Source organism: Chelonia mydas, chromosome 17 (assembly GCF_015237465.2).
Source record: "Chelonia mydas isolate rCheMyd1 chromosome 17, rCheMyd1.pri.v2, whole genome shotgun sequence".
NCBI classification, from domain to species: Eukaryota; Metazoa; Chordata; order Testudines; family Cheloniidae; genus Chelonia; species Chelonia mydas.
In genome coordinates this window covers 16545261-16568685 of record NC_051257.2, presented here as the reverse complement: position 1 = coordinate 16568685, position 23425 = coordinate 16545261, and the positions used below count along the sequence as shown (strand labels likewise).

The 23425-nt window shown below is 46.1% G+C and overlaps 1 protein-coding gene across 1 annotated transcript in view; it reads right to left on the bottom strand.

Annotated features, from left to right (window-relative positions):
• Positions 1-23425, bottom strand: part of MYBBP1A (MYB binding protein 1a) — an 80187-nt gene that overhangs the window by 43189 nt on the left and 13573 nt on the right. Inside the window, exons 10-23 of the mRNA XM_037880167.2 lie at positions 22592-22699; positions 21141-21266; positions 18892-19098; positions 17682-17790; positions 16390-16477; positions 13561-13712; positions 12501-12593; positions 11587-11733; positions 10224-10388; positions 7984-8141; positions 6593-6727; positions 4975-5095; positions 3978-4109; positions 1165-1233 (exon numbers count right to left, since the gene is read on the bottom strand). Coding sequence (XP_037736095.1) covers positions 1165-1233; positions 3978-4109; positions 4975-5095; positions 6593-6727; positions 7984-8141; positions 10224-10388; positions 11587-11733; positions 12501-12593; positions 13561-13712; positions 16390-16477; positions 17682-17790; positions 18892-19098; positions 21141-21266; positions 22592-22699 — 1810 coding nt within the window. The remainder of the gene's footprint in view (positions 1-1164; positions 1234-3977; positions 4110-4974; positions 5096-6592; positions 6728-7983; positions 8142-10223; positions 10389-11586; positions 11734-12500; positions 12594-13560; positions 13713-16389; positions 16478-17681; positions 17791-18891; positions 19099-21140; positions 21267-22591; positions 22700-23425) is intronic.

The window sequence follows — 23425 nt, the reverse complement described above, 5'->3', positions numbered from 1 at the left end:
CCCTCTGCTAGGGATGCTGCACGGTCTCTCGGGGACAGAACCAAAAACGTGCTTCTATTAATTAATTTGCTTGTTATTAACAGAACCTGTTCTCATTTTCATCCATCAAAGTCACTTTGGGTCTAATTCTCATTTACACCAAGGTCACTCTGGCAGCGTACAGGGGCCTTTCAGAGTGAGTTAACTTCATTTACACTGGCAACCTCAGGCAGCCTTAGTATAGAGGAGTATCTGGCCCTTCGTGTTTTAATTCCATTGCTGTTAATGATCAAACAATAACAGAGTAAGGTCACTCCAGGCTGTGGGTTTCTAAGCCAGATGCACTTTACAGCGAAGGAAGGGAGTGTTAGAGAGACTATGCCACTGGCCTAGAGGGGTTTTCAGCGGAGGCACTCGGATGTCACAGTGATGGCTGCACGTATAAAAGTCCTGACAGACAGGCTTCGATCGCACGGGCATGAAGCAGCCTCAGTGGGCAGTCATCCCGGTCACGTTCTATCAAGAAGGCAACACACATATAGCAAAGCCCGGCTCACACAATTAACCTGAAAAAAAAACAAACAGTTCCATAGACTAGGGGCTTGCCAACGAAACACAGAACTACATGACCGTGGAAGCAGAGGATAGCTGCAGCTGGGTCGCTGAGGAGAAGGCATTGCCTGGAGGGCATATGGGGCTTAAGGCAGGTGCAGGAGGCTAAGCTTGGGATTGCAGGCCCGTGACATTAGGAAGCAGATATTTCCTAATATGATGAGTTAACAAAAGGAGCTTCTGACCCACAAAGCGTCAAGCCGTGATTCAAAGGCAAGGGAAATCAGGCACCTTCTGCAAGACCACCAGCTCAGCGCTGCGAGGGGAGCACTCCTGTGAGGTGCCAAGCACCCTGATGGCACTAATGAGTAAAAAGCAGGAGTGAAAAAGCTCAGTAGCTGAGAGAATACAGGGGAGCGACCAGGAAAATACAAAACCTCAGAATCTACCTCATATACCCACAGCGGGAAAGCAAGAGCTACAAGAGAACACGCCTTGGGAAGCCCACTTTGCAGAACAGGGCAATTCCAAAGGCAGCAATACATCTATGAAGCATCAGCCGAGCCAGCATGATTAAGCGCCATCTCCAAATTGCTGTTGAACGCAGCTTTGCTTCCTTGTTTTCCTTCTTACCTGCTGATGCTGCCTTGCTCCTGCTGTGATAGACTTCACGAGGGTGTCTATTAACGGCTTACACATGACCTGTAACAAAGAAAGACCCGGCCATTAGTGACTCGCTGCAAAACCTAGTTTCCTTGTTTGTTTTTTTAAAAAAGGCCTAAATTTTAGTCAGCTGTTGTATATGTTGATTCAGCACCCGGTTACTGGAAAGGTAACCAGCTTTGCTCACAACAACTCTGGGCAAAGCCTTAGCTCTAGTCAAGTCAGTGGCAAAACTCCCACTGTCTTCAATAGGGCCCCAATTTCATGCTCTGTCTTTCGACTGGCACTGTGGGCTTAAGCCCAAATCCTGCCAACATTTTAGGCACCTCTACAGTTCCACTGATGCATGGGAATACCCAGAGTTAGGGTTTGTCTACAAAGGGAATTATTCCTGATTAATTCCGTGTGTGGATGCTCTAATTCTGGAACAGAGTGCCTTATTCCGAATTAGCTTAATCCACTTTGCAAGTGCTTAATCCTGCTTTAAAGTCACACCCTAACCTAATTTATTCCAGATTAGTTTTCATGAGTAGACAAGCCCTTAGAATGGAGAATAGTAAAAAAAAAAAAAAAAAAAAAAGCAAACAAGAGTGTTGGAAGGGATACTGACTATCATGCTTCATGGTGAAATCAGCCTGCAATTAATGCGGGTCAGGGAGAGTTTCCCTGTGGACAGGTTATTCCATAATTGCCCACTGTGGAGTTTCTTGCACCTTCCTCTGAAAAAGCAGGTATTCCCCACTGTCAGTGAGAGATTACCAGACTACTGGACCTGAAGTCTGAGGTCAATCTGGCAACTCCTATGTCCCTAAATGAATCCTTCCAGCTTCACGAGCATTAAGAATCCAAAGAGAACAATGCAAACAAGAAGGGTGCACAAATATCTTGCTCAAACATCTGTGATTTCATGTATAAATAATTGTAATGCTTTGCTCTGACCAAGCACCTTGTCCATCAGAGCACTCGCAGTTCTTTGCTATAGAATGGACCCCTCCCGAACTCTTCGTGTGGTTATTAAAAACCGTAGAGACTCAGGAGGCAACTCAGACCCGTGACTCAGTGAATGAACAGGCCGGGCAACAGGTTAAACTGAAACTGAACATGCCAACACCCTGGTAAACCATCACCTTTAAAAAAAAAAAAAAAAAAAAAAAAGGAGTACTTGTGGCACCTTAGAGACTAACCAATTTATTTGAGCATAAGCTTTCGTGAGCTACAGCTCACTTCATCCACAGTATGCATCCGATGAAGTGAGCTGTAGCTCATGAAAGCTTATGCTTAAATAAATTGGTTAGTCTCTAAGGTGCCACAAGTACTCCTTTTCTTTTTGCGAATACAGACTAACACGGCTGTTACTCTGAAACCTGTCATCACCTTTAAATGGACAAAAATCAGAAACGAAGGTTATGGGGATGATCCTGAAAGCAACTCCGTGCCCTTAGATTCTGGTGCCTCCAATGGGAGCCCAGAGCACTTGGCATGTTGCAGAATCGGGTCTTAAGCAAGTTGCCCAAGATCAATGGAAAAGCCAGGAGTTGGCACATGAGACTCTGTGGCCAATAGCCGGTATTTGCCCTTCCCACCTCTCACTGGCCAATTAGGGTAAGGCAGGGCACAGCCTCGCAAGGAAACCAACCTTCCAGAAGCTCCCCCTTGCCAGAGCTGAATTAAGTAAAGAATCTGAAAATGGCTCATTCTCAGTTTGACATTTTGGAGCCTCTTTCCTTAGTTAAACAGCTATGAGACAGCTGTCCAGTGGCTATTTCCCCTGCTCCCAAAGGGCTTGAAGCATCACAGAATTTCGTGGGTTTTGGTTTGGGTTTGTTTTTTATTAAGCCATCACCTCCATTTCTTGATGGCCCCAGCTCAGACGCTCCATGATTACAGCTTATTGCAAACACCACAGCACTCCAGGAAGCTAATTAAACTGCCACAGCAGCCCAGGGAGAGATGGCTGTCTGCAGGTCTGAGGTTTTATTTGGGAAGAGACGTGTTCAGGACAAATACTGCTCACTGAGTCCAACACACTGAGGTCAGCCTCATCCCCAGAGACGGTTTACAATGCTGAGGATTCTGGAGAAAGGGCCCTCCTAAAGCATAGTCTCCTTTACCCGAAAGCCTCTGTGTATCTGAAGTACCAGGAGGGATATGTCCTCTAGCTGTCAAGAGGAGGGAAGGGGTTCAGAGAACTGTTTCTTGGACAGACTCCTGGAAAGCCATCTGGAGGGTTGGAGGCAGCCTACATAGGTGCAGAGGTTCAAAGCCTGCAGGAGTCAACATCCACTGCCTATCCCAAAGGTTTGAGGGTGACGACACTGCTCTACCAACAAGGTTGGAATATGTGCACTGGAGTCTAGTTTGCAGGAGACTGAGAAAATGCAGACACTCAGCACACCTTGTGTGTGCAGATAAAAAGCCATTGCCCGGAGGCAGCTGGATTAGAATTGCAAGCCTAATACATCCCTACCGTCTTGAGTACACGTATCAAGCTAATACACAATGGCAGATTTCATCCGGCTAGGGCCTCATAAGGCATCCTAAAAAGCATGGCCTTTCAATTCAATTTAGATTTCTATGCCAGTATTCCCCTGTATGATGCTGTGTTGTTAATGGCAGGATGTAAGAATAGTTCATTCCTCTGCCTCTTAGACTTAGCAAGCTGAAATTCTTGTAAATCTTACAGCTGTTCTGCAAGCCTGCAATTAACTGAAATAAAAAAAATCTCGTTGCTTTCTGAGGGTTTACACTGGAACACAGGGTACCACATTCCTAGCAATGCTTACCGGGAAGCGGTTGAAGAGATCAAGAAACATCGATCCCGTGAGGGCACTCTTTCGCCTGGTCAGGAATCCACTCAACGCCTCCTGATACAGCATGGTCACTCTCTTCAGGTCTAGAAGGCCTGTGCCAGAAAGCTGGAAAGCGCAGCAAGGAAAGATGAGCTGGTGAAGCAACGGGAGCGATTCTATCTATACCAGAGCACCAGGGAGCACATGTCAAGATTGCCAAAGCGTATCGTTCTTGGGTAACTTACACATTTGCCCCAAACAACATGCCTTTTCAGGGCCCACCCCAAGCACATTCCTCACACCACCGAACTCATGAGAGCTGTGTGCGCACAATGAATGCAGGATCAAGACCACTCAGCTCTTACCTGGTGCCTTTAATTTATAGCTCCCCAAGTGCTTTATGAAAGGTAACTATCCTTATTCCCATCGACCAGGTAGGGAAAACTAAGGCACAGAAAGGGATCGACACTAGGATTTTCAGAACAGCTTGAGACCTTTGCCCAAGGCCACAGATCAGTGGCAGAGCTAGAAACAGCACCCAGGTTTCCTGACTGACAATCCACTGGACAACACTACCGCCACACACAGGTGAATTAGGCCATGCTCCAATTACACCCCACCCCTCCTGGAAAAGGGCTCAGAGTCAGCAGGAAGAGGTAGCGGGGCAAAGATATGTGAGAACAATGGGATGAGCAGCATGAATATGTATGCTCGGGGTCTGGTTTATTATCCAATTAGCAGGCACCCAAAATGTATTAGCACCCCTTGATGGCTGAAGGAGAGAAACCTCACCTGGACAAGTGGTTAAGATGGAGACAGGGTAGGAGGATATGGGAGTTCAGGAAACGAAGGTTCTTCTCATCAGAGAGGCAGGACATTGTGGGACCATGACCACCAAGGGCAATAATACAAGGCAGACTGACAATACAAAAGCCACCTGGGATCCCAGCCCCGTAAAGCCCCTGCCTGGGGAAGCGGCCAGCCCTCTTACCTGGTCAGTCTGTGCACTGCTCCCTTCGCTCTTTTTCTGTTTCTTTTTCGAGGGAGAAAGAGGAGTCGCCATCTCTCTGGCCACATTTCCTTTCAGCACTTTGAACAGGTACAAAGAGGCGCTGAACCAGAAACAAAACGGACAGGTGGGCAGTGTTTAGTGGAGTGCCCAAAAGCCGAGGCTCGTGGCCCCTGCAATCAGGTCTCCAACAGAACTTACAAGCAGGCCACTGGTCAGACAGACAGAGCAAGCAGCTCTTCTCAGTGATCTGCAGCAGGGACAACAAACAAGTCTGGATGCTGGGGTGGGGCTGCAGGGTCTCCTCTCTCTAATGCAGTCTCTGTTTTACTGACTGCTACATCAGGAGCTAACACCCCTTTGCTCGTTACACCTTCCACCCAAGAATTGCCCAGTGCCTTGCACACTCTTATTTACTGTATTGTGGTAGCACCTACAGCTGCCCTATTGCACTAGGCACTGTACACACATGCAATGGGAAGGCGGCCCCTACCCCAAAGGACAGACAGTCTAACGCATCAGGGGGATACAGCCAACAGATTGCAGAGGGAAGCACAATGTTACAGTTGAGTCAAACCTGACTAGGCATGTTTAGAGAGCTAAGTAGTGGCATCCCCATTCAGAGATGGGAGAATCAAGGCTCAGAGATGGGAAGGGACTAGCTTGAGGTCACCCACGTTTTCTGGCATAACACGGCAACAGGAGAAATAAATATAGGCTGCACCAGCATCTTGGGAGCTCCTAACCCACCTGTACCAAGGGGGAGAGAAGCACGCACTGTCAAGTAGAGGTTAGCGCCCTTCCGTTTAAGATTTTCAGCTGTTTAAAGCTCTTGTGAAACACAGATGGGGAAACAAGCTACCAGTGTGCATGCAGAATGGCCACTGCAAGGGGAAGCCAGCCCTGCAGTGACACCAGCTCCCATCCCGATCAACCGGAATCAAGACCCAATTCCATCGCCTACTTCGGAAGCCAGCGAGAGACTTTCTACCCATTGGGTTGGACCATTTCCGTACCATATATCCCAGGCAAGAGGAGCATTACAAATTTTGCTTCTCATGTCAGTGGTGCTTCAAACTGGCAGGACACTCTCCCTAGCTTGCCAGCTCAGGCGCTGTCCCACGACCCTCAGGACTTCCCCCCTCACTTTTCTACAGCCTCCTCAGGATTTTCCAACGCTCACATTTCCCCCAGGCCTACTGGTCAACTTGGTTTCACCGGCTCTGTCTACTGGAATGGTTTCAGTGCTACCATAACTAACGAGCTATAATGGTTAGTTGTAACCATTGTAATCAAATAAAATGGACAAGACAAAACTGCCGCTGGCCCCTCTTACCCCTTTCAATTAACGATTTGAAATATTATCACCATTTCCTCAGCCTATGAGCCACCGAGGTCTTCGGTTTCACCAACCTGAATGGTGACACCTCCCCACTCACTTAGTGAAACGCCTGCGGCATATGGACATATGGACCGAAGACAGACCTTGTGTAATGTCTCCACTGAGGTCAGTGCAACTGTACCCACTTACAGCAGCTGTGAATAGGCCCTCCTCCTAGCACAGTGTTAAATAGAGAATTCTCTCAGCCTTGCTACCCACCTGAAATAGTAGAGTGCCAACGCGGAATCCGTGTGCTTGCTGGCTCTCTTCACCAGGCTCTCCAACAGGGTATGCAAATCCTCCCGCAGGTCACCCACGCTCCTGCAGTACTGCTTGGCTCTGCATAAGTGATTCCTGAAAGGAGGATGCAGGCATTAAGAATGCAGGGCTGTCACCTCGGAAGAGAGAGAGTTCGGAGCAAAGCGCTGGCATTAACCCTCGACATTAGGGCTCAGAGTTACCCAGCATGCATCTCACGGCTGGAAATGTGAGCTGTGCTGTAGCCACAGGTAGCCCTGTGGCGGAGTGGGTACAGGACTCGTTAGCTGCTTGATACTTCTTGTGCTTCAATTCAAAGATGGCAGGGTTTGCGGAGCAGCTGTTTACACCTTTCACCTAGAGATCCAGGCTCACACATGAAATGCATTTGGTGGCCTCGAACCTCGTCAGTACTGAAGCACATGCAGAGCAGGGGCTGGAGTTGAGAGTGTGACTCAGAACTGAAGGTGCCTAGAGCAGGGTTGTGTGAGGGCCAGGAGAGTATCATGTGCCGTGCACAGCACTTTATGCCTGTCCTATCAGCCGCTCTTGTGCTCTTTAACGACCCCAAACACACACACCCACACACACACACACACACACACACACACTTTCTCTCTCTCACACACACACGCAGAATTCTGCTTCTGCACGTGAAGAATCTCTATTCATAAAAACACCCTCTCTCCCAAAGCTGTCTGGGATGACGTCAACTAGCAGAGAAATCAGGAATGTGTCAGCCCCATGTGTCTCCGCACCTTGTGTAGGAGGATAGCATGTTTCTCAAAATAATCTCCAGCAGCCGAGTGAGATTCCTTGCTGCATGATCATGAACAACTCAGCTGGTGATTTCCCCTACCCGACTGCAGGGCTCACCAGGCAAGGTCTAGCAGGGTGGGGCTGTTACAAAAATCTTTTACAGTGCCGTGAAATTTACACAGCAATTTAGTAACAGAGTAAGATGTTGGGTGATTTCACTCTGGACAAAAGAGGGTGAGTTTCCACTTAAAGCATGTAATTCAATGCACAGCCTGAAGTCTACGGAAAAGTTACCATTGACTTCAGCGGCATGGTATGTAGGGATTTCACCTCCTCCATATGTGTTTTGTACTTGGAATCCTTCAGTGGGAGAAGCATGGAGGAGGAATGCTATAAACTATCAGGATTCTTTTCCTTCTAATAACAGGCAATTAGCAGAAAGAAGAATTATACTTAACCCGCATACACAGCAGACTCATCACAACCAGCTGCTAGGAGTCAGGTCAGCACCACCAAGCAATAGCTACAGAAACCAAAGTCATACTGACAGGTAGTTAAAGGACTTTGAAAGCCACCTCAGTGCAGACACTTACGTGAAGATATCAGCTGTTTTCTGGAGGAAGTCTTGTTCTTGCTTGTCAGAGTCTGAACTCATGCTCCGCTCAATCACCAGAAGGAGGGGCTCGATAATATCAAACACAAGGGGGTTCTCTGGCTGCTTAGCAAGGAACACCTCGATGAGGTCCAGTACCTAGAAATATAGGTCATTCAAATGAGAATCCCTGTGGACTAGGCAATATCGAATATCAGGATGGGACAAATACAGCTCCTTCAAATTTGTCCATTTTCAATGGTCACCTGTCAACTTGGGGGAAGTAGTAGGGAATAAAACAAATCACATTTCCATCTGAAAATTGGACACCTACTAACACCCAGAATTACTGTAACTGATAGAGATGAGAGAAGAACATTCTCTTTAGTTAATGCATTTGACAGTGCTTTGTGGATAGTCAGTTTCTGTGTTGTTGATGGGTCAGTAAGACTTCCTGGCTAGATCCTCAGTTGGTGTAAATAGGCATAATTCGGTTGAAGACAAATAAACTACAACCACTTCACCAGCTGAAGGCCCGCTGATTTCCAGACCAGCATGATGATCTCACACCAGTGCACTGGTAGGTGTTACTAAAATTAAAAAGCAGACGCTCCTGTGACCCTGGAAACCCCTTCGTTCTTTTTCCCCCCATCAGTTTGGCCACACGTATAAGTAGGGCCCTACCAAATTCAGGGTCCATTTTGGTCAATTTCATGGCCAGAGGATTTTAAAAATCATAAATTTCATAATGTCAGCTATTTAAATCTGAAAATTTCACACAGTTGTAACTGTAGGGGCCCTGACCCAAAAAGGAGTTGTGGGGGGGTCACAAGGTTATTGTAGGGCAGTTTTTGGTACTGCTACCTTTACTTCTGCGCTAATGCTGGTAGGGTGCCACCTTTAGAACTGGGAGCCCAGCCAACAGCCACCGCTCTCTGGCCGCTAGGCTCTGAAGGCAACGCAGAAGTAAGGGTGGCAACACCACGATCCCCCTAAAATAACCCTGTGACCCCCCCACCCCGAAATTCCCTTTTGGGTCAATTTGAGAAACATTCGTCTCCCCCATGAAATCTGTACAGCATAAGAACATAAAAATGGCCCTACTGGGTCAGACCAAAGGTCCATCCCGTCCCAGCATCCCATCCTCTGACAGCGGCCAATGCCAGGCGCCCAAGCGGGAATGAACAGAACACGTAATCACCAAGTGATCCATCCCGTCGCCCATCCCCAGCCTCTGGCAAACAGAGGCCAGGGACACCATTCCTGCCCATCCTGGCCAATAGCCATTGATGGACATATCCTCCATCAATTTATCTAGTTCTTTTTTGAACCCTGTTATGGTCTTGGCCTTCGCAACACCCTCTGGCAAGGAGTTCCACAGGTTGACTGCTTTATGTGAAGAAATACTTTCTTTTATTTGTTTTAAACCTGCTGCCTATTAATTTCATTTGGTGACCCCTAGTTCTTGTGTTATGAGGTAAGGTATGAGGTATAGGGTAAAAGCACATCAAAGACCACATTTCACAGCGGTAGACCAGATTTCATGGTCCATTACATGTTTTTCGTGGCCGTGAATTTGATAGGGCCCTATTTATAAATTACTGCTCAAGAATCCTTTTACCGGATGAAGCAGCTTGACAAACTGCAAATCCATTCTACAGGTTCTACTGTCACCCAGTGGTCACAAATTAATACTACGTTCACAGCTACCTAGGGAAACTCTTTTCACTGCCGAGTTCATCTCCAAGCCCTGCCATTATTATACCTAACAACTCAGGGAAAAACATACAGCCAAGAGTTTCCAGGAGGGATTTTGGGTGCCTCCATTTCTCAGTGCTCAACTTGAGACATAAAATCAAAAAGTGCCAAGTACTCACCACCTGAAAAATCAGGCCCCTTTAAGGCGTCCCCAGTTGAACATACAACAGCCAGCTAAGACACCCAATATTACTGTTTTCTTTTGAAAAGCTTTGCTTCTTTATTATTAATTTATTATTATTATTATATATTCTGTAGTAAGTCTTTGGAGACCTACTCATGCTCTAGAACCCAATGTGCTAGGAGCTGTACAAAAACCAGAACAAAACACAGTCCCCATCAAACGAAGCTTACAATATAAAGACACATTTAATGTTTTTGGTTGCATTAGCAGCTTATTCAATGCGATAAAATACACCCAGCTGTCTAACAACATGCTACAAAGATAGACATGAGCCATTCAATAGGATATTTGCTTCCCACCTTAATCTTAAAATCCCTCCGTAAGATTTTCTCCTTCCGCATCTTTTCTTTCTCGTCCTTCTTTGCCTGGATCCGCTTCTGCTGCTCAGCAAAGAGGGCCGAAACATTCTCATCAAGGGCCAGCATGGTCTCATCATCCACATCCTCATCACTCTTGTCTCCTCCCTTTAAAAAACAAAAAAGTAATTTTACTTATTTTAAAATTCGATTTCCCTTTCCTCAGCCTCTTGGGACTGCAGTTCACTGGGGTCCAAACACTTAGAGCAAAGGAGAGTTCTAGCCATTAAGCCTCAAGAGGGACAGGATGGATTTGGCTAGCACAGGTGTCAGACAGACTTCCCCACATGTGGAGACCAACCTGAGGTTTAGAAGCTTTTACACAACAAAGGTTAGCCCAGAGTAAGCCTACTACACAAAGGGTTGTGAGAAGGCTGCAGAGATGTGTAAAAGGGCAACTACCTGCCTATGTCTTGCATGCATGCCTCTGATGGCCAGGTTACTGCGAAACTGACTGGACAGGTAATTGGGTGCTTTCCAGCCACCCGACCCAGCGAGGGGCAAGAGGCAGAAACACTTGCACTATATGGGCCCAACTCAGACTGCTTCCAACATGGATGCATGTGGGGGGAAAAAAGTGGCCAGAGAAGGACAACTTTTGTGCTCCAATCCCTCCCATCTGACGAGTTCAGGGTTACAGATGACTGCAGAAGCCTAGTGTTTGGAGCAGGTGACAGGGAAGAGGCCTGTGTTTCCCTCTGGTCTCTGGCTCATGGTGTGATCTCTGGCAGCTCCTTCTGTGCTGTAGTTGTTCCATCAGTAAATTGGGTAACACTTAGCCCCATCTGCGAAGGGCCTAGAGAACATCCAACCAAACCTGCTATATAAATGCTCAGTATTATTATCTGCCCCCCTGCCCCTGATGCTCTGCTACCACAGACATGAGAAGTCTCCACAGGCAGCATACGCAGGCATTGCGCCCCCACACACAGACCAACCTGAATCCAGACCTCTAGTGACACCGTTTGGCATAGCCCAGGTGTGCCAGTCCACACAAATATCGCCTAAGGAATACATTTTTAGCTACAGGCTGAGATTTACAGAGGAGCCTAAATGGGGCTCAGCATCCAAGTCCCATTAACTTTCAATAGGAGTTAAGTGCCTAACTCCCTTAGACTCCTGTGAAAATACCAGCCACGGGTTTCAAATACATATAAAGGATAGCTGGATCAGGATTCCTCCTACCCAGAAAGAAAGTGGATTACACCGCATCAGGGCCTTAGTTATATTGTACCACAGAATATTCAGAGCCTTCCCCTATGCTCTTTCGAAGCACCAATCATCTTGCAGCTTTGCCAACACCTACCAATGCATTCCCCGCCTGCAGGACATTCATCAGCTGATTCCGAAAATTTTCATCTACGCCTTCATTATTATTCTCATCTTCACTGTCTTCCTCTCCATCTTCCTCGGAGCTGTCGTCATCAGAAGAGTCGGCACCTTCCTCCTCGTTCTGTGAAGAAGAAAAAAAAGAGTCCACCCCACCAATTAAGTGGCATGCGAATTTAACGGTGGTGAGACAAAGAACAAGCAATGGCAACACACGCTTTCTCGATGCTACCCGGCCTGTGTGCCTCAAATGGGATGGGGAAAGAGTGCTGCTGGCAGAAAGGACATCCAGTCTGCATGAAAGGGATATCATTGTAGCAGAAAGAGCAGGACAGGCCGGGAAACCTCTCCAGGCTATAAAGTAAGAGAATTCCCAAAGAGAAGTCAGTCTGGTACTGGCTTTGGAGAAAAAGACCTGCAGGCATTGCAGGAAGGGGCCTTGTTGGGGAACCTGCTTTGGAGAGTTATTTTCATGCCTAATGAACTTGGATTTGGCCCACACCACTTGAGTCTCTGCAGTTCCTAAACTCTTGAGCTCCAGGATCCAGACAATCCTTTGTCACAACTATTCAGGCTGTGGCCCTTCTGCTTAACTGCCAACAACAGGTGATCATCATGGTGGCTTGTCCGATGCGGAGACCTGTCCACTGGAAATCACACACTTTATAAAGCTGTATTTCCAACAGTATTTGTCTTCAGCACAAAGAGACTAACATTTAGGCACTTTCAACAAGACGTGTTAGGACTGCATCAGAAAAATATCCCTTAGGAGAGGAGCAGTCATTTCATTAAAAGAGAAATGCAACTAACTTCTAAAGCCACAGATCTGCAGTAATACTGTTTTCAATGGTCAGGGATGGAAGATTATTTCTTTAAATGAAAGAGAGTTACCATATCCTCCAGCAAGGTTTTCTTCTTCTTGTCTGTTTCTTCCATCACAACAACAGCACTTTCCTCATCCTGGTCTTGCTCTGGATCAAGAACCTGTGGAAGAGTTTCCAAATAAGTTTTACTTCGATTGATTTTTTTAAAAAAATATCATATTTTTTTATATATATATGTGTATATATATACACACACACACACACACACACACAATGTACAGCTGTTTTCAGCAAACTGAATTAGCTGAACAATGACCAAGTTATAACAGGCTAGAAGAACATACCTTCCTAGCTTGCGTCAATACTCTTACACCTGCTATTTATGGAAACCCATACCAGAAAATTTGAAAAAAAGCCATACGATACTTCTACAACTAACAAATAAGAGGGGGAAAGAAAAATATGAGAGGAAGAGAGTGGTAAAATGAACAGACATCTATTTTAACTCATAATACACATTACATTCCTCATAGCAAGTACTTTCGAGTTGTTTTTTGCAATCGATAGATTCTTCTCTCATCAGATGCAACGTTAGGTAGTGGTGTGACACTATTCTTTCAGAATTTGAACTTCAGGTACTTTTAGCTTCTTCTTTTTTTTTTTTTTTAAATTATGATTCATGCTTAAACATATAAGCACACTGATGTATAAAGTGACCCAATAATTTCCTAAACTAAAGATAACAAAGGAAAAAAAAGTGGACAAATATAAGCTGTCCCAGGTTCGCTGGTTCAAGAACAGGTGGCCCTGCACAAATCCTCTCATAAGATTCTTTTAAGACTCAGAATGTATTTTAGGACATTCCCATTTCATAGCATGCACTCTCACGGTGGCCTCTCCTTTAAGCCCTGAGCTAGAAACTGGACACATACTCCTAGACCTAGAATGACACAGGCAGGTAGATAGCAGGCTGCAACCTAGAAGGTGAAGGAGCTATCTCCTTTACCAAAACCCCCCAAGCCATAGGATGCCCCCTTACTGTCCTCATTTAACCAAAACCTCACTTTACTTGTGAAACAATCAGAAACTTCAACCAATCCAGCTCCCACCCCAGATCCCTCACTTACATTCAGGATCAGGTGCAGGGCTTTCTTTGACATGTAAGGACATATGCGTCCAAACACACTTTTGGAGACCCGGCGCATCAGTAGGCTGGGCTGGGAGAGGAGGGATAGAAGAATTTCCACAATCACCTCCACCCATTCTGGCTCTTCGTCATCTGTGCAGGAAACAGAAAGGCATCAGCAGAAGAGAAATTAAAACTTGGGTACCAGGCTCTCAAGGTGCTTCCAAGAAAGGGATGCAGACACCTCCATCAGGCAAAAATATAATAATGCTAGCCAAATGGGGGAAGAACACAGGTTTTCCTGCAGTGACGTGGACTGGGAATAATACAGTATGTTGGTAGTTGATGGAATTGTATTGAAAAGGTTACTATCACTATAAAGATGACAGACCTAAAAATCCTCTTTAGAACACAGCCTAAAGCAAATGAGCATTCCACCAGGCAACAGGCCTGGCCAGTCCTGCTATCTGGTTTGCTCCACAGGCCTGTATCTAGCTATGTAAAGGCTCTCATTGCCTTAGTATTCAGGAGTCCCACAACCATTAATGGATTTGTCCCCATGCCCACTGAGTCAGGGAAGCGATAGCCCCACTTTACAGATGGGGAATGTAGGCACAGGGTAGATAAAGTGCAACGTGCCCACGGCCACACAGGCAGTCTGTGGGGGAGCTATGAATTAAACAGGTCTGCTAAGTCACAGGCTAGTGCCCCACCCACTAGATCAGGGGTGTCATGTACAGAGCAGGCAGGACCGACCCAGCCTACCGGAAATGTTCATTTTCCAGATTCTCAGCTTTCATTTAAAACAAACAAACAAAAACAAAACAAAACAAAAAAGAAGTAAATTTTTTGCCTTACAACTAGAGAGAAAACCTTCCAAAAGTGAACCAAGGGTAACTGATGCCTGAATCAACAGACAGCCTGGAACCAATGACTTGAACGAGCAAACTCCCCTCGTTCCAATTAATCTGATTGAAGGGTCAACTTTAAATCCCAACATTCATACTACTAACGACAACATCAACCACTGAACGGCTGATCGTTTCCACGGACGACAGGGACAGGGAGCGGAACTGACACCCTCTGGCAGGGGAACTGAGAGTTGCCACAGGGACGAACAAAGACGACTCACAAAGATGGGAAGGCTTGGAGGAGAAGAAAGAGAAACAAACGGCAACTCTAGCAGCAGTGACCCAAAGGGGAGCAGATTCTCTCATCAAGTGATGAATAACAAAAACGCACTGGCCCACTTATAACTGAGCACTTAGCTAATCTATACAGGTCATGTTCACCCCTGATCTCCGTGCAAACCTCCCACTAATGCCAGTGGGCATCCAGTGTGCTGTGAGGAGCAAACAGTTCTGAATTTATACCCTGGCCTTCAGATGAATAAGCACGGAATTTAGCCCTCTGCTCCCAGTGAGTTGGACACTCCATTAGCCTTTCTACTCTCTTGGCCAGGGAAAGTTAATTCGAATGCTCTCCCTCATTTCCTTCCACAATCCCCAGACCATACAGCTTAACCATGCTCTTTTGTACCTGGGTTTAACATGGGATCTTGAGGTCCTATTGGCCCCACAATGTAACAAGTTCTACTTTAATAATCTAATGAGGTATATTTACACAGTCCCTTGCTTGGTTTTTGATGCTTTGTTTTCTATGCCATATCTTTTACATGAATTACTGTTTCAGAGTAGCAGCCGTGTTAGTCTGTATCCGCAAAAAGAAAAGAAGTACTTGTGGCACCTTAGAGACTAACAAATGTATTTGAGCATAAGCTTTCGTGAGCTACAGCTCACTTCATCGGCTGCATACAGTGGAAAATACAGTGGGGAGATTTTATATACACAGAGAATTACTGTGCCACTCTGTGGAAAAAATTAGTTAAGGGAAAGGCTTAAGCCTCACATCACACCCTGCAAGTCAGGTATTATCATCACAGTTTCTCAATGGGGAAATTGAGGCACAGAGAGCGGACACAAGTTGTCCAACACAATGAGTCAGTGGCTGAGCCAGAATTAGAACCCAGGAGTCCTGACTCCCAGTGCCCAGCTGCAATCACTGGATCATGCATGAGTTACTAGTTCTACCCTAAGGATTACCTTAGAGAGCAGCCATTTCAAATAAACACACTCAAAGCAGATGGTGTAAGCCAAATTCACTGCTGGCAAAAGCAGATGCAACGAATCCACTGCAGAAGCTCCCACTTACGCCAGCAATGAATTTAGCCCTCAGTGGTTAAGAAATAGTTTCTTCATAAGTAAAAATTCAGACCAAACTCCTAAAGATGATTCCCTTGTGAGATTTATCGAGAATCCTTGTCCTGAGCTTCTAACCAAGGAAGCTACTCGTCATTTATAACATGGCCATCACAATAGTATCCAGGTGCTCAGGATCTCAGAGTAAATTCCCCGTAGCTCTTCTCCTTGGGTGGGAGGGTGAAGGGAATTAGTCACATGGGGAGGTGGGTTTTGAGCACCTTTGAATGGGCACCATACACACCTGCTGGTGGGAGAGGACAACAAGCCGACCCCCTGCTGACAAGCTATGTTGACATGGATTGCAACCGTCAGGGTGTTGCACCTAATATTTTTGTATGCTTGAGGAAGGGAAGAGACACACCCCACTCCCTCCTCCACCAAAATCAACACTCTCTGCAGAGGGCAGGACCAAGCTCCCGCTGGTTAGTAGCACACTTCCTCTGGTTTTGTTTTAAGATGGGCTTTATATTTTGGTAGGCTCCCAGTGCTCTGGGCAATGGAAAACACATTAACAGAGTAAAGGATTGTTAATAAGTTCCCCAAGTCTCTCTCTTTAGACTGGAACTCACCAAGCTTCTTCTTCTTGGATTTCTTGTCAAACGCCCTCTCAATGCAGTTCAGAAGGTCATTCAGAAGGTCCAGGGTTTCTGCTGGAGTCTGTTCGATGTAAAACATGAGCAGAGAGAGAAGCCAGGCAGTGAATACCCTCTACCAATGCAAGTGCAATGACAATGCAAGAAACGTACCCATCTCTGCTCCCAACTTCAGCACAATGTGCCACCATTAGGATGCTAGGCACACAGACATGTTGAGATTGTCATTTCAACCATGTGGATATCGCAGGACAAAGGGCAGGAGTTAACAGGACTAGTTGGGAACCTACTGGACCCAGTGCTTCATGGTTGTGCAGGCCTTCAGGAAAGTGCCACGGAGAGTCAGGAGTCAAGTTCATGGGAAGGAAGGGATCTCAGCACTTCAGAGGCAACTGCCCTACACTCCCCCCAAAGAAGGATTTTTGTATGTAGAACAATTCTGCAAGGAGAGTGCAGTTTTAAAGCCCCTCATTTTCCAGTCATTAACTGCCAGAAAACGCTTTGCTGGTCTTCTATATATATAGTGCACGTGAACATTTTATTATAGCTCAGACCAGGGATTCCAGTTCAAGCAGAACGTACAACTGAAGAGCCCACCGTGGCCGTCAGCACCAGGCCACCCCATAGCACACACCTGAGCTGGAGATGATGCAAAGCTGGCAGCTGGGGTGGCCAAGATGAGAAAGAGAGTGAGGATTTTCTGGTTGCTTTGTATTACCAGTAGCAGACATGATTCTTATTTTAACAAGGTGCCAATCCCAAAGTGGAGGGTCTGAAAATAGCAGCACTTTGTACAATGTATTTTTGGATCCTCTTTATATTTTAAATGAGGACTCTGATGGACAGTCCAACGTGAGTCCTCCAACCCCCACTGTATTAATAACTTTGCATGTGTATAATACCACTCACCAATGGAGCTCCAAACATTTACAGACATTAATCAACCACCACAACACCCCAGAGAAGGCAGCAACATTATCCCATTTAGGAGCAAAGAAAGTATGCGACTTGCCACAGTCGCACAGCAAGCTGGAGGCTGAGCTGGGACTAGAAACCAGGATGCCAGCTCCCAGTCACTCTTGCTCCCTACCTGATAGCCAAACGCATTTCCTTTGTTGGCTGAAAGCTCAATGCTTATGACCAGTGTTGGATTCTTGTCATATCTTGCCAAACACAAAGGAACCCTCAAACTGTTTCAGCCAGCGGTTGAAAAAGCCCAGCAGACATCAGCATGGTTTATATAGCTCAGCGTGCACTACGACTGTTACCTTGAACAGATGAATGCCCACTAAGAGCAGAAGGTGCTGGAAAGCAAAGATTTCCATACTGCGGGACTCCTTCTCTTTCCTCTGCAGGTTCTCCAGAGACTGCAGCATTCTGAAGAGACAAACAACGATGGGCCTTTCAGTGTTACAAGATAAAGTCCATGTAATCTCAAACAAGAGCAAGAGCTTCAGATAATCTGTGCAGGGACCAGCAAGATCAACTGCACCACTTCAAATACTCAGAGGCAATTTAACTAGACCAGAATGACATCAAAGCATGTAGGAAAGGATCTGTCTTTGACTAACAATTGGCAGTAACAGAGGTCTTCGCTTTAATTCTCGCAACAGCACTCTCTGTATGGCTTCTAAATAACAATGTATTTAGGGCAAGGCATGGATTCCCAATAGACTTCAGCTGAATACACAGCAACAGCATACTTATTTAGAGGAGAATGAGTTCAGAAAAGAACAGTCAGATGGGGGCCAAAGGAACTGGCCTTCTAGGAAGAAAGATTAAAAGAGAAATCCAGCCTGGGAAAGCTAATGGCAGTGGGAAGTCACATGACCATCAACAAGTATCTGAAGGGAGGAAGGAGCAAGAGGAAGAGTTAGAGTTGGTGCAAGGGAGTCTAGCTAGGCGCAATGGGGTGAAGTTAAAGGGAGAAAACAGGCTGGATTTCAGGCAGAATTCCACAGACTAACAAAACATTGAGGATGGGTCTCCAAAGGGAAGGAACAGAACCGCACTGCTTAGGACGGTTCAACCACACTGGACAAAGCAATAAAAAGCATAGTACAGAATACGGAACAATCCTCCACTGGCCAAGTCACTGGACTAGGTGCCCTATCAGGGCTTATCCACTTCTAACATCTAGGATACACCCTCAGCAAACACTAAGCAGGCAGATACAGGCTGCTTCACCCAGAGTGGAGCAGATGCTTATTCAGTCAGGCAGCTTCCACTGTCTCATGTTACATACCCATCGGCCTAGACAAATCAGCTGATCTAGGATGATCTGACCCAAAAGCAGAGGCATAACTCACAGTCTTAGAGACACCACCAGAAGGGACTGGGCAAACACACTCATGGAGCCCATTTTCCCCAAATCTCTTGCACTCTGCTAAGCAAGCCTCAATTTCCTGCATGCATCAGCCATTCCCAATGCTGTTCCTCATCCCCACAGCTAGTCACCAGACTTCCCAAGCCTCTCACCGGTCCCAAGCAGCCCTCTGTTCGGCGGTGAAAGGAGTCACAGCCTTGACATGTTTCTCATGGGACAGGAGGACGCTGGCGTACTGGATAATGAGGTAGATCCACAGGTTCCTGTCTGCAGTCACACCATGGATGTGCTTCTCCCTCAGGGCTGCAGCTTCTGCCGTGTCTCCCAGCACGGGCAGAGAGTTTAAAATCTGAAGCAAACTGAAAAGCAAGCAGAGAGAGCCACATTAACATGGAGAAATGCTGCCATTTTCATTAGTTTTACTGGATTATTATAGCATCAAGACACACTAATTATGGACTAGCGCCCCACTGAGCCTGATTTATTCCATCATCTGTTCCCAACACCACAATGGCTGGGATGAGTTAGAGGAACCGGTCTGAAAACACGGCTCACTCATTCTATTCCTTTCTGGGTAGCTCCACAGATTTATTTAATTTAACATCAGTTTGCAAGCTTTTTGCTTCCAGAGCCCAACATGTAGCCACGGTTCGCTTCTGCGGTCCCATCTGTACTACAGCTGTAGCTAAACCCCCCAACCAAAACCAGCTGCGCTGTACAAACACAAAGTCAGAGGAGTCCCTGCCCTGAAGGACTTCCTGTCCTGTTTAAGTAGACTGTAACAGGAAGCATGATCCCCATTTTATAGATGGAGAACTGGGGCACGGGGGAGATTAAGTACCTTGCCCAAGGTCATCAAGGGAGTCTGTGGCAGAGCTGGGAATTGAACCCAGATCTCCCAACTATCAGTCCAGTGTCTTATAACCACAAGGCCATCCTTCCCCAAACCCTTTATCCCACAACGCTTCACAGGATTCTTTGCAAAGTGACCGCTCCACTCATACTCCCCCCACCTCCTCCTCCCTTCTCCCAACCTCCAACAGAGGGGCACTTGAGCACCTGGCCTCTCAATCGCCTGACAGAAGAGCGTTAGCTGCAGCAATGTCCCTGAGATCAATACTCCATTTCTTTTGCCTAAGAATAGGCAGAGTGAGTGGAGCACCAATCAGCAGGTCCCCAAAACAACGCACTCCTGCTCATAGAAATGGGACAGACGAAACTTGCCTATAACCCGGTGGTCAGATAAACCGATACTTATCTTAACTAACACGGGCTACAACTGGAACACAGCGTGGATTCGGATAACTAGGCTTTTGGGATCGAGGGAATCTGGATCACTGGAATTGTATTACACCACTGGCAGGCAACAGAGAGCAGCCACATGACCCTGCCAGGCTCTGCAGTGTCAAAACAAAACCCACCTCTCTGGAGTCCATAAATAGCGCTCCCCTCAGCCAGTTAATGGGAGCCAAACTGCCTTTCTCCTCCAATTTCAATCTGGCCTCACCTCAGCACAGCACAGATACAATTTGGGTCAGTTATTGTGTTCAGAAGACGCTTAAGCATTTCTAGGAAGTTTTACCCAAGACTTCTAAGGAAAGGGCTTTCAGTTATGGCTGCACTGATGCACAAGCACACAACACTTCATGCAACAGAAGTGCAATAACCCCCGTCTCCTGCCACGCACCTGGTAAGGCCAGAAGTACCCAAAGCAGGGACTGTCGTACTGCAGGGGAGGGGGCAATACGAGGTCCAGCCACATCCCTCTCGGACCCACAACTGTGCAGGGGAGGCACCACACACACACCCCCCTGGGGGCACTAGGACAAGGCAGTGCCTTCTCCCCACCCCAGAGAAGCCAGCCAGAGACTCCTCAGAAGCGGCCAAAGCTGCTCAGGACATTCCAAGTCAAAATTCCAGAATGTTCTGGCTGTCGGAGCCCTGTGCTGATGGGCTGTTGGCGCCAACCCTCCCACTCCCTTCTCACCTCAGTTTCACTCTACACCTGTCCTGTCCCCCTCCCCCATCCCTTTTTCCCCCCCATTTAGCAGACACTCTCCTAAGTACCCCCTCCCCCCAAAAAATGGTGGAATGAACATGATGTTTCCCACCATCACATTGTTCACTCTGCTTGTGTGTTCTACCCATTCCCCTACCCTGTGTTTGTCTTGTCTATTTAGACAATATTGTCCCATTGTTTCCTGGCACTTGGATTGTAAGTTCTTTGGGGGCAGAGACCATCTTTTTGTTCCGTGTTTGTACAGTACTTATCATGGGGTACTTGTCTTAGCACCTAGAAGCCCCAGCCATGGACAATACAAATAATAAATAATAATATGCTCCTTTTCTCTGGAAAGGAGATCAACTTCTAACATTAAATGCACGCAGGCAAAGTCCATACCTGAAAAACAAGTTTGCAGCTGTCGAGTGAGACTGTCCATCCAGAGGTACTGAGGGGAGGGATTTCGTCTCTGGTATTTCAGAGGTTGGTTTCTGGGTCTCGAAGAAAGCATGGAAGAAGCAAAACCTAGAGAGGAGAAAAGAAGAGAGCAGAATGAAGAGTTGACTTGGGTTCTGTGTACCTATACAAAGCAGCCTTTACAAAAAGCAAATTCAGTATTGTAAACAGCATGTGCTTATCTAGCATTTCTCATCCAAGCACCTCCAAGCACTTCACAAATTTTAATTAGGCCTCATTAATTCTATAGGCACCCGACCCTGCCAGGTACTTGCAGTTAATGGAAGGGGAGGGTGCTCAGTACCTCAAAAAAGGCCTTTAACACCCTGCAACATCATTTTTATTACTACAATACTCATTTAGGCACAAAGATCAACTTTTTAAAGGTAGTTAGGTGCTTGAAGATGCAGATAAGACACCTAAATACCTTTGGAAACTCTGGCCCAAAAGTTTAGGGGTATAATTTTCAAAGCACATATGAAGTGCCTAAGTAACCTAAGTCTTACTGAAAATCAATGGGAGTTAGGCTCCTAAGTGATTTTGGTGCTTTTGAAAATTCTACCCTAAGTGACAGGTTTCAGAGGGGTAGCCCTGTTAGTCTGGGGTGTGGCACCTTAGAGACTAACAAATTTATTTGAGCATAAGCTTTTGTGGGCTGAAACCCACTTCACTGGACGCATGCAGTGGAAAATACAGTAGGAAGAGAGATACACACACACACACACACACAGAGAGAACATGAAAAAATGAGTGTTGCCATACCAACTATAACGAGAGTAATCAGTTAAGGTGAGCTATTATCAGCAAAAGAAAAAAAAAACCTTTTGAAGTGATAATCAGGACGGCCCATTTCCAACAGTTGACGAGAAGATGTGAGGAACAGTAGAGGGAAAAAAAATAAGCACTGGGAAATAGTTTTACTTTGTGTAATGACCCATCCACTCCCAGTCCTTATTCCAGCCTAAGTTAATGGTGTCCAGTTTGCAGATTAATTCCAATCCAGCAGTTCCTCGTTGGAGTCTGTTTTTGAAGTTTTTCTGTTGTAGTATTGCGACTTTTAGGTCTGTAATCGAGTGACCAGGGAGACTGAAGTGGTCTCCGACTGGTTTTTGAATGTTATAACTTTGAATGTTTTATATCTATAGCTCTCTCTCTCTCTCTATCTTCCTACTGTATTTTCCACTGCATGCATCCGATGAAGTCGGTTTCAGCCCACAAAAGCTTATGCTCAAATAAATTTGTTAGTCTCTATGGTGCCACAAGTACTCCTCGTTCTTTTTACAGTAAGCAACTGGCCCAAGGTTGCTTGTCAGTTGCTTTAGTACCACTCCAGCCTTCTAGCAAGAATCATCCCACCCTTGGGTGACACTAAGTAGTCTTTAAATCCTTCTCACCTGACAACGTCTGTCACCAAATCCTCTTCCTTCTTCCCTTGACTGTCAATGATGCTGACTAGTCGGGCAATAATCCATTTTCTCAGCCGAACCACTCGGTGCTGGGTCCTTTCAATAAGCAAATGGATATAATTATAAAACAGAAGCTCAGACACTGCACTGGATAAGAAAACACTGAAACAATGGGTGATGAGAATCTGAATACCGTGTAGACTTTTAGCAACTCAAAGCCCCTATATAGTTAGAAATCAGCTCGAATGCAGCATATACTGACACATATGCAGAAAGAAGTGACAGGTGCATGTATAAAGGTACCTTTCCTAAGCGACCTACATTTGCTCTTCAGCTGGTATAAATGCACTTGATAAACAAATATGAAATCAGATCAATTCTGATCCAGTGAGCTTCTGTGTTCCACCAAAAACTGCTTCAAGAAAAGCAAGAATGTTCCTATGGTTGAAGATCTTTATTCACAAAGAGAGTACAACATACTGACATAGTGTGTTTAACCCGGGAAGATCACAAAATGCTTTACAAGCCTTTGCCCATGTCTGGGGTGAACCATCATGCTGGCGTACCACACCACAGTAACAGTTAAGACAGACAGGCCCCTATCCTTCACTTCATCTAAAATTGAGGGAGTGCAGTTGGAATTTTAAGTAAGCATTACTCAAACTATCATTTGACCAGTGCTCCAACTGTCACACAAAGTGCTGTAACACAACTGATCAGGACCTAAGTTTTACATCTCAGTTTGAAAAGACACTGAGCGACACAGTGCCCAGCTGGGTTAGTAGCACAGTAATGACTCAGTGAGAAAGACCACCTACAGAG